The following is a 12,099-nucleotide window of genomic DNA, read 5'->3' on the forward strand; positions in this document are numbered from 1 at the left end:
GTTAGCAGTTACGTTCATGGCACATATGTTACACACCAGTCTCATGACAAGCAATAGTCTCTTCCTAGTTGCATGCACATACCTCTTCTGTTAGTGCACTTTGATTCACAGCAGAGATCCCTATTAGGGTTTAATCTAGATTTTCAACAAGATTCATACAAATAAGTGAGCATAACTAAGCATCAATTATAGGATTTTACTCATCCGACCAAACATTGAACATACAAGGTTTCCCAGCCAAAACTGATACACTACCCCAGACGCCAGTAATTCAGTGCTTACCTCCACTGCTTTCTCCAGTGCTACCTACATTGCCCTAAATCACTATTAAACACATTCATTTACTTAGTGGGAATAATCTGATTTCCATTTTAATCTAATCTAGTTAGTATTTCCAGGTGTATGAGTGCATTGCAGAACAGGAAGGTAGGTAGTAAGAATGACTGGAGGAAGGAAGGTTTCCTTATGTTATACTTTCCCACAGTAGCCATTTGCTGTTTTCGGGAGGCAGCGTATGAAATTAGGTTACATCATCCCTGCTCACTTCCACCTTCATCCAATCAATGCCTTTCATTAAGGCCAAAAAAAGTCACATTCTTCAAAAAGTGATTTGTTATTGCAACAATACAGGAAAAACTGGCAAGAGCAGAAAATGACTGCTTGCTAAATATTTATGAATTGTGATTCAGTAGGTTGGCCCTATGTCATGTCTGCCTCAAATGAATTGCTGAAGTCATTTAGGATAAAACGTTCTCAACAAAACTAAGCTAAATTAAAATGATCCATTATGTAAGAGAGTCCAAAAATTAGGCATTGAACAATTGAGTCTAACGTCAAAATGATTCATATTTTAAACTACATTTGAGCATTAAAACCACCTTTCTGCTAGAGAAGAGTTCTGGTCTCACAGTCTCCCTTTACCTTGTGGTCAGACTGCCTGTAAAGGGGAACTTCTCAGGAAGCACTACCCAAGGAAGAAGGCATGGGCCAGATTTCAAACCAGATTCCTGTTCATGTTGTCACAGCTTGAAAAGTAGAGAGCTAGACCACCTTAACTAATGACAAAAAGGGACCTCGTGCACTGCCTCTCACAGAAATCAAACCTTCATCTGTATTTGATGCAGCCAACTGCATCCTGTGCTGCACCAAAAAAAGTGTGTGTGGCTAGTGGGTCAGGGAAGTGGCTGTCCCTCTCTGCTGCGCCCTGCTGAGACCTCCCCTGCAGTGCCCTGAGGCCCCCGGCACAAGGACATGGACCTGCTGGAGTGGGTCCAGAGGAGGCCCTGAAGATGCTCAGGAGGTTGGGGCACCTCTGTGTGGGGACACCTTGAGGGAGCTGGGGTTGTTTAGCCTGCAGAAGAGAAGACTCCAGGGAGACGTCATAGGGGCCTTTCAATTCCTAAAGGGGCCTACAGGAAAGACAGAGAGGGACTCTCCATCAAGGACTGCAGTGATAGGATGGCTTTAAACAAAAAATGGTAGATTCTGGTTAGATACTAGGAAGAAATTCCTTTCTCAGGGGGTGGTGAGGCCCTGGCACTTCCCAAAGCTGTGGGTGCCCCATCCCTGGAGGTACCCGAGGCCATGGATGGGCCCTGGGCAGCCTGAGCTGCGGAAGGTGTGCTGCCCATGTCAGGCGTGTTGGAACTGGATGGGCTTTAAGGTCCTTTCCAAACCCATCATTCTACAATTCTATGATTCACTTTGCAAACTACACCTTACTACGTACTTGTACAGCACATAACTGTGGGAACCCAGTCCTATCTGAGAGCCTCTGGGTCCGGCTGCAAAATCAACAACAACAAAGGGCAGGCAGTGAAATGGAATCTCTGTGGCATGCATTTTAATATTTTGCTGTCTAAAAGTGACTACAGGACACTCCGTTTCCACACTACTGTATTCACTGGGATTTTCCTCCAGAGGAGGATGTATCTTCAGATATAGGTCTGAAGAAGAAAAACAACCCTTGACAGTATTTCTGATGATTCACTAAGGCAGTAATCTGGGATCGTAGAACGCACAAAAAAATTAACATGTACTTGATTGCATTCTTTCTTTTTTACGAGTGCAAAAACTTAACGGGAGATCTTACTGTGTCAACAGTAAATGCTTTGTTTAAATATTAAAAAAACCCCAGTGGTTAAACTAATATTAAAAATTACACTGAAAATTGGATCCCCTATTGCCTGTTTCACAAAGAAAGCTGCGTCTTAGCAGTACAAGCACTGCCAACGTTAAGTTTTGAAAGTTTTTAATTATAACCGGCATTTCAAGTATGTTTCACAGTCCATGTGCTATTAGAGGAGCCCTTGCCAAGTGCATTATTAAATTGCTGTGCTGAACAGAATGCATACATATCTATTTTCAGTTCATTATTTCAACATCCTATATTACAATAATGTAAAGTACACTGCAAAATACTTAAAGTCTGAATAGCAATAATGTATTTACCATGCACTTAATATTACAGATATATCTCTTAATGACAAAAACATTTTTGGGGAGATTTTCCTTAGGAATTCCCATTAAATTAACTAAGCTAATGTTACACCATATACAGGAAACACTGGCTTCCATTAGAAGCAGATACTGAAGTTGCCTAGGGTGATAATGAACTTGGCCCCAAGATCCTTCAAGCAGCTAAACTGCTTAGCTAGGCAAACAGGAACAGAGGACAACTACTAGCATTCAGAGGGCTCAGATGCAACAGCTCACACAAGAAGTAAAGCTAGCCTTTGTAAACCAGGCCAAAAAGACACTACAAACCAAAAAGTCAGAGAATGTCTGGGAGGAAAAGTGGCACAGAATGGCTACACACAGCTCCAGATCAGTATTCTGACAGGCTACATTATGCTACACAGATAAAACAAGCAGCTAGAATTCAAATTCTAAGCTAGGATTTCCAACAATCTTCATAGGTGTGACAAAGTCAGTATTTTAAGTCATAACAAAAAGAGGAAAAATAAAATCTTCCCATCTCCATATCCTGAGAGTTCATTCTTTCAACCTTATAAAATCACCCAAACTAGCAAGACATTTTCAGAATCTCTTAGAGCTTTATCAGTCTCCGGAACGTTTATGCACCTTTCCTTACTTTTCCTATGGCTTGCAGTATTCTCTCTTCTTCAAACTGTTCAAAACTTACTCTAAGAATCCCAGGGAAAATTCTTAGGTGCACTTGTCAAGGAAGTAACTTCACAAATGAAGGTGATACATGTAAAAGAACTACTGCAAAATTTAAACCATGTCAACCATGACATTTTTAACATTTTTAAGAAAAGAACTGCAACATCAGAGCAAGCTGGTAACCTAAGGAATTCTGCTTACAGAAAAAAGGCCATTTTAGAGCTATCCCTTGTGTTCTGAAGAAGAGAATTAAGCGAAACAGATGTAAACAGTGACTAGGAAAAGTGAGGAAAAGTGATGGGCTAAAGGAATTGTAGGATTGTAACATCAGGTCTTTAGTAAAGATACTCTTTTCAGTTCAATTCTTACCAGGTACATTACCCTATCAATGAAGATAATTAATTCTTTTTTAATATTTTTTATTATTTAAAAGAAAAAAATCCCCGTACAAGAGAAGATCATTACGTGTCTGTTTTTTTTTAATCTGCTACAGAAGCAGACACAGAGTGAAGCGAAGTCAAACTGGGATTACTAAAAGATTAACATGGAAAACTTAGAAAAAGTAGACATTATTAGCAGCTGCACAGTCTCTTCACTTGCAATACAGCTTATTCAATAATACTTCAGATAAAAGTAGTGCATGTCTATCTACACCTTTTGCCTGAGCAACTCCCTTGCATTCTCGATTAAAAAAAAAAAATGAAGGTTTTTAGGAAAAGGAGGAATAAAGTTGAAAGGAAAATAAAAAATTAAAAGATCTAGCCTACCATAGGAGAGCAAGGATTTACCCAGTTTCTATTAATGTTACCTGAAGTCAGCACAAAGTCCACTTGGGTTAATGAGAGAATAAATTCTTCAGATTGTTTTTAAAGCTCTACAGCTTTAAAAAAATATATATCAAAATATATCAAAATTACTAATTATAAGAGAATATCTTCTCAATGACTACAGGAAAGTAGTGCATTTCATTAAAAGAGAAAAAAAAGTGTTTTCAGACTTCCTTGCATTCAGCTACAACTTCAAACCCTACGTTTCCCAATCTTTGAAGACTTTCTGCTAGGAGGTAGGAAAAATGAGATTAGTACATGCTGTGAAACATTCCCATCTCCAGGACAGAACTGCTAGAGAGACAGAAACACAGCAGCCCTGACACTCATAGGAAGCAATGGTTGGATATGCTCTTTGCAGGTTGCTTGGGCTTGCAGAAAAAAAAATAAATATGAAGTTCAGGAAACACTGCAAGTTAGTTCATGCCATTTTGACAAAATACTGATGTACAAATGAGGAAAACAAAAAGAGCAAAATGAAATACAGACTGTATTTTTGACTCCAGCAAAAACAGAGCACGTGCCACTATCATCAGAGGTTATAGGGCAGCAGTAACTCTGAACAAGCAGGTCACTCAGCGGTTCAGCTGTGAGAGTGCTGCTCCCCTTCCTCCACATCAAGACTCAGCCTTGTGAAGGACTCATCTGTGTTACTTTCAGAGAGCACATTATCTTCTGGGGCTGCTCAGTAAAAGTGAGAAGTTTCTTACGGCAACAGTGGTCAATGATGTCAACAGGTATGTGAACTGCAAACCATCATGATATTAACAGAGGGTGATCTGAAATCTCCAGTAACTTTCACCTCTAACAAAACCTGTTCCCTCTTCTCCTCCAGAGTGGGAATTTTCTTTCCCCTTCCATTCTTCCAAAGTGCAACCTCCAGACTCCGCAGGGTCTCATATGCCAACCCAGGCAAGTGGGACAAGCCAACAGCATTCTGCTACTGACTGACTGACACAAGGCCTATGAAAAATCCTTTACTAGAGCATTTGGTAATGAGATAACTAAGAAATAACACATTTGCAAGTTTGTTTTTGTAATCACAGAGTGAATTTATCTTCTGACATTAACAATGAAAGTTCACACCCCTAGTAGATTTTGTCTGGTACCCTTGAGCAGCTTGTGCTTCACAGGCTACTCTCTGCAAAGTCTGCAAGGAACAAAAGAAAAATCAAGACTACTAACACTAGCATTAATTTTGTCCCATAAAAGTCCATATCTGCCACTAGAAAAAAATCTAATGTCAAAACAGAACATGAATAAAAGTAACATTTCATAATTAATAGAACCATAGACACTTTCTTCAGCTATAAGAAATGCTTATGGCAAAAAGAGGGATATGAAAGAAAAGCATTTGAGCGTAATCCTCAGACAAAAATGTGTTTTCAAATCTGTATGTGGACTCTTATAGTGTAAATTCTAATTACAATCATAAGGCCTGAGCAAAGCGGAAAGGCAGTTAAAACTAATACACTTTCCACTGGCATGGAGTAGGGTGTCCACTGCTGTGGCTTATCTGGTAACTCAGTGCTTACATCGAGCTGATCACTTGCAATCCCTGTGCACTGCCTTTAATAACTATCGAACACAAAACGTGTTGTGTGCAACCAACAACAGGAATAAATCACTGGAGGTAGAAAGAACACATGGTTATAAATTACTCTGTAAATAATTCATGGAACAAGCAAAAACTGAAGCCTGAACTTCTGTTTCTCTCAGATTAGTATTTCCTCAATCCCTCTGAAGTAAAATGGAAAGATCCGGATAACCGAATAACCATCTGTTTATTTATATTCACATTCTGCTAATGACTTTTTCTTAATTAGAAAAAAGAACAATTATTTCTTCATTTGTAGTTTAAGAATGTCTGCTTTCTACATACTACAAATTGTTTTATGAACTACTTCTACTGTGTGTATACGGAACAAGGGTGAAGTTAGAAGATTCTCTCCTTTATACATTGGCCTCTCAGTAACATCGCCACAACAAAGAGGTGTGGACTGCACCAGGAGGTAAGAAAAAACGTTTGAGATACTAAACCCTTAAATCTCAGATAAAACATTACGTAATATATTGCAAGAAGATTGCAACAGAAAGGTTGATAGTCAGAAATAACATAATCATCTGATAAAATGCCAGAGACCCAGGGAAAAAGAGGGGGAAAAAGCAAAGCACGGAAAGCAAAGACAAACTCTGCATATGCTTCTAGCTTAAAACATACAAGCTTGATCTGACCCAAAAGCTGTGCAATTTGTCAATGTTGTACTGACCTCAAGCTAATAAATCTAGGTTGATTAGCTCTAGATTGAAAACATGCTACCGAGTCAGAGCTGGCTCATCTTTGGCGAGATTCAAAGTCTTGGGTATGGAGAAGTGCTATAATGTCCTGCAACTCTCAGGTTTATCACATACTTCCTAAATGAGCACCTATATTTAAAAATCACCTTATTAAAACTTCCTTGCATCTATCATTTCTAGCAAGTGAACTGGCCACATCAATGGCCATTACTTAAACCTTCTGAGAAAGAAAACTGTTAAGTCACAGAATCACAGAACCACGGAATATTCCGTGAACTCACGGACTCATGGACAATATTCCTGGACTCACGGGGATCATCGAGTCCAGCTCCTGGATACAACATAAATGTCTGTTAACTCCAGTCATTAAACTGCTGAATTAAAAAGCCATTGACAAAGCCTATAAATGGTTTAGTGTATTGCACATATTGCACAGAAATAAAAATAATAATAAATTTGATAAGCAAAAAATCTTTAACTGGTGCAATGTAGAGAATCTTTATAGATTTTAATCAGATCATTCCAGTTAACATGAGCTGCATCCAACATTTAGTCTCTTCTTATGCCAGGAAAGGTTCTCAGTTGTACAGGCAAGATGTGTTTGGTTTGGGACTCAGACCCTAAGCTTTCATCGATCAAGAAATAATAATCAATTATAAATTATAGATGTCCCACTATTTATTTAAAAAAATGTTTCCTGCAAAATTATCAAACTATAGACAACCAATTACAATTGACAGCTATCCAGAATTTAAAAAAGAAACTCACAAACATTCAGTTGCATAATGTTGATCTCATTTGGTAGTCAATTCATTCAAATCAGTGATTTGGCTGAATAAGGAGGTACAACACTTCTCTCTAAGTTTACTGATATTTTATTAAAAAATAAATACAATCCTTTCTTCTCATTATACTGGCAAGGAAAAGAAGAAAATCAATCTTCAACATGCTTTACATAATTTTTAATACTCCCATTAATTCCATCTAACTATTGTCCTTTTTCAATTAATTTATCTTAGTTTCTGCTAGGATAAAGAATGCATAAATTGCTCTCCAAAAATTAAAAATCTATTGTAAAAGGCTGTAGTGCTAGAGTGGGGATTAATCCTGGAGCACAAAAAGAGAAAAGATTTAAAGGAAAACCAACACATTGCTTTATGCTAAGGAAGAACAAGCTCACCCTATGCATCATGCGCGTGAGACTGAACTGCCCTTTCATGTACTTCTGCAGATCCTCTGCTGACTGTCCTTTATAAATTGTATTATATGGAGGTTGAGAGAACTAGATTACAAATATTTTAAAATAAGTTCAATAGAAAATAACATTCTGAATACCCACAAACAGCAGATGCAATCTATAGATGCAGAGCAGCGAGTAGTTCAGGGCGTCAAGCACCATCCACGGAGCAGCGCTCCGCCAGCCCTCCTCAGAGGTCACTCTCACCTCGTTACCCAACTGCCTTTTGACAGAACAATTTGCTTCTCTTACGTTGTTTAGGAAGAGAAATTTTACTAAAACACAGCATCTGCTATAGAACCCAAATGCACACACTGTAAAGAACGTAAAACATAACATGGGTGATTCCCTATTGCTCATTTAGGGTATATTTCCCCCCACAATTCTGTTGTCTTCCTCCCCCAGGGCAAATGGAGGTGTTGAAGGTAGGTATCAGGAACTTATATTTGCTCTCTAAGGATAGGAGAGTATATCCTCAATAGCATTGCTCATTTCACACTTTATTTCACTTGGCTGAATGGCTCTCCTGATTTATTTCACCAGAGCTTCCTCAGTTGTTCCAAAGTTTGTCCTTAGAGGATCTGATTTCTAGTAAGGACATCTACTGATTTTCTGGGAGATGAAATGTAGAATACAAACTTTAAAATCCATTCCCCAAGTAGAAACTGCTGCAAGCATGAACGTCACTTCCCTGCTGTTTTACTTTTTAATCACTGCACCACCTCTAGTCAGCCACGAAGCCGAGTCTCATCAATGGCACGGTTGCTTTTTATGCATTTAAGCCAGCTTTAAATCATGTGTTCATTAGCTCATTTGCTATGCCTTGGTTTGTTATTGCCACAGGAAATACATAAATGTCGGGTGATATTATGTGGTTATCACTTACAATAATAAAAAATATGTAGCCTGACACATACTTGCCTCTCTTTTGCACTGCTAAATCTGTACTACAATTAGGAACAGATTCTCACATGCAGAAAAACTCTTTTAAAGAACACTACAAACACCAAGCAGCATACAATTCTGCTGCTGGTGTAATGAAGGAGATCTGCATCTCTCATATATGGGATACAAACTCCTCACAAGCATACCTAGAGCTTACTATACAGATAAATCATTCAGCAAGTACATTTTTTCCTCTGGGAAAGTGGTATGCACAAGATTTCCTTACTCACTGAAATGCAAAACACTAAGTCAGTTAATGACAAAAAAGATTAGAACAATCCTACACCTGGTTTTCAGCTCTACAGTTCTTCCTTTGCAGAGACAAATTTATTTTTAATCTCATCTTAACGATCCTCCTCAGAATGGATTTTCATCCATGTATATTTAACTCCCAGAGTTACTTCTTAGTTGCCAGCAGCCCTGTTCTGTGGAACAACTTCCATAGCTGCACACTTCAGAAGTGTACAAAGAGGAGACAGCTGAAGGAACTACCACTAGCTAATGCAAAGTTTCAAAGGCATATACCCTTCAAATCCAGACAAAACACGTGGATACATTCAGAATAATTTCCCTCAGAAAAGATTGCCCAATTTCTCCTTCCGTCCCGCAGCCCCTTCAGCTGTAGAGCCGATCAGAAGCAGGTCGCAGAGATGTCCTTCCTCAGCGGAAACGCTGCACCTTTTTGATTCTCCTCTTCTGGGAAAGAGGAGAACTGTTTTTGATCAGACTTTCACCTTCTTTTATTTTTTAAAACAAAGTCACCTTTGAAAGCAACTTTTGAGAAGTGTAGCTCTAATAGGTTTAAGTTTCAAACAGTTCCAGGTTACGGAAACAGGAGGTCAGAATCTAAGGACTTGGAGGCAAGGTTCAATGCATCAGTGAGAATCTTAAGCTACGTGGAGGTAACATAACACTTCGTTACTTTTTGAGGAGAAAAAAGAAGACTGGCTCGTACAATGCATAATTCTGGAATAAATGCCCTTCCACTCCTATAAGCACAGGCGTGACAAACACAGCAGCTCCAGAAAGGAAGGCCTGGGGTGGACGCCAGCGCTTCTGCAGCACCAGGAAGTGCTCCTCACCCCGCTGGGTGCAGGAAGCCTGCCTTGCTGCTGAGGTCAGGAACTCCTCACTCGCTGAGGACCAGGCAGTTTCTAGCCCCAAAGTGTTTGGATTCAAACCCGCCCATGACAGAAGGCTCCACGAACAGGGAGGGCAGTCCTCACCATTATTATTACAAGTGAAAAACTAGCCTCAATATCAAACACCCTCATCAGTTCACGTTTACTGTGATTTTCAGCTGCTTGTTATTTCATGAAAAACTTAGGGTTCAAGATAATGTTGGTGAAGTAAGGATCATATGCCACACGTGCTTTCAAACGCTAATTTATGTGCAAGTGGAAAATCACAGAGAGCAGTTCAAACAAACTCCTTTTGTGCCCAGAAATGGGATTCTCCTTACAAATGGCTTCAGCATCAACGCTGTAATACTTTCCTCTTGTCTCCAGGCCCCTCCTATTGTACTTTTTCTCCTAGAAAAGCAAGCTTTGCTTGCTTGCTTTTAAGACTTTTTCACCTCTTCACTCAGCAAATCACCTTTGAGAATATTGTGAAACCTCTGTAACAAGGACCAAAGTGATAGACCAGTTTTTAGGAATTCTTTCTACAAGCTACAAGTAAACAGAAGGGAAGACAGATACTTGTTATTTCTCCGAAAACAAACCAGTGTCAATTTAAAAGACTGGTGACAGTGATGCTGAACAGAATGTGTTTCACTACCACTTCAGAAGATTCTGCTGTTAAAAGCAATTATGACATTGTTCCTCAACAAAGTGTGTGAGGTTTAACTAAAATGCAAATATTTTGTGGTTTGCCAGGGTTAAAAAGAAAGAGTATGGTGCCAGAGCTCCACACCTGGTGGCTTGCTTGCAGCCTCTCATATTCTACACAGCAGAACAGAACTTGTTCTTCCAATTCAGAAGCAGTAGTTCATCAGACTCTGAGATGGTGTTAAAAATCCACCAAAATAATTGTGATTGCAGTTTATACAGAGATTATACCCACAGCATGAAACTCACAGCAAGGCCTAAGATGAGCTAGGCGATCAAATTCTTAATCAATAAAAGACAAACTAAGTTCAGGAGCTGGTAGAAGGAATATGATGCTAACAAGGATCCCTGTAAGTAATGAAATGGAGAATCTTCAAAACCATTTTCAAGCCAAGCTTCACAAACATACTGATCTGTACCAACAGCCTGCAGTTTGCCCTTCTCTCTGTTTTGTTTTGTTGTTTGTTGTTGTTGTTTTTTAATTGCCCAAAGTGATTCAATCAGGCTTGTAAAAACAGGATTGTTATCCTAGTTAGTTTTTCTTCATCTAAAAACTGTAACTTTTAGAACAGTTTTTGCTTATGTTGATTTTGAATTTGGCAGTAAAAAACAAGTTTGCATGAGGTACATTTATAACTGACCCTACCTTGGCTTTCAGCTCAGCGCAGATCTCCTGCTGCTTTCGTCTGTTACTCGCTGATACTGCTTCTGCCTCCTGAGCAGCAGAGGCTTCAGCAACAGCCATCACCGCCTTCAGGAAAAACACTTTCCTAGCTTGAGTCCAATTTAATATCAAGACTCTGCGTTGATTCTTAATGAAATTGTAATGATCCCAAGCTTTCTCATGAGTAACCTAAAAAGAAGTAATGCATTTCAGACAGGCTTGAAAACTACACATCAATAAAATATTTTGCAAACCTTGAATATCATTGGTATAATTACGGTATCACCAGTATCCCCACTGAATCCACAGTTTAGGGCCTGAAAGTATTCTGCCTGATGCTAGGTCTGCAGCAGTATTCCAACATTGGCAGGCCATCCTAGCACTCCCATCCTTCCCTGCTGTCTGCCTCTATCACACAGCACTTCAGTATCCTGATATCCCACTGTTCTTTTCTGAATAGTAGTTTTGAAATACAAATAAATGAAATGCTTTCTTGTCATAGAATACATAAAATAGAAGTTAGGTCCTTTCAATACATCATCAAAAATATAAGTGCTTTTAGTGAGATGAAGCTCTTCATGGCAAATTATGATCTCCTATAGAGAAACAGAACACCACTTAAAGCAGTTGTACCAATGTAGTACAGATGAGAATTAGCTTCACTTTTTCTTTCCTAACAGGACACTTGCAAACAGATTTTTAGTTTGCCAAGCAGCATACTGCCACTAATAATACATAGTTTTTCATCTTAAATACTCCTTCTTTGATCTTAATCAGTGAGGTTCCAGAGGACATTCAAGCTTCACACCATTGACAGAAGCAGTAACAGGTGAGGCTGCATGGATCGAGGCATTAGAAACTTGGACCTGTCTTATATCCCCCAAAAATATGAGTTATAAGGATGAATGCTCTAGAGATGGCCTTTTGCTCACAATCTTCAAGGGGACCATCCTTGATGCTCGCTTCCAGGCTTCTGGCAGAGGACAAGGGTATGCTGACTCAGGAGGTGCCTAGCTCACAGGTTTCCCATTGGCTCACAGCTGGTTGGACATTAAATGGTACCACTCCCTCTGGAGCTTTTCTTTGCTCAGTTGTTTGTCTGGCCACTACATCAGAGGTTCACATTGTCATCACTGCTGTCTCAAACTCAGGTGAGCTTTGCTGGCAAGCAGC

General features: G+C 39.3%; 1 protein-coding gene across 5 annotated transcripts in view; it reads right to left on the reverse strand.

The window, feature by feature from the left end:
- CCDC148 (coiled-coil domain containing 148) overlaps positions 1-12,099 on the reverse strand; it is a 60,606-nt gene that overhangs the window by 18,795 nt on the left and 29,712 nt on the right. For all 5 annotated transcript variants that reach the window (XM_021397722.1, XM_021397723.1, XM_021397725.1 and 2 more), the window contains exon 10: positions 10,909-11,115. In XM_021397722.1, coding sequence (XP_021253397.1) covers positions 10,909-11,115 — 207 coding nt within the window. The remainder of the gene's footprint in view (positions 1-10,908; positions 11,116-12,099) is intronic.

The sequence above is a fragment of the Numida meleagris genome, chromosome 5 (assembly GCF_002078875.1).
Source record: "Numida meleagris isolate 19003 breed g44 Domestic line chromosome 5, NumMel1.0, whole genome shotgun sequence".
In the NCBI taxonomy this organism is placed as follows: domain Eukaryota; kingdom Metazoa; phylum Chordata; class Aves; order Galliformes; family Numididae; genus Numida; species Numida meleagris.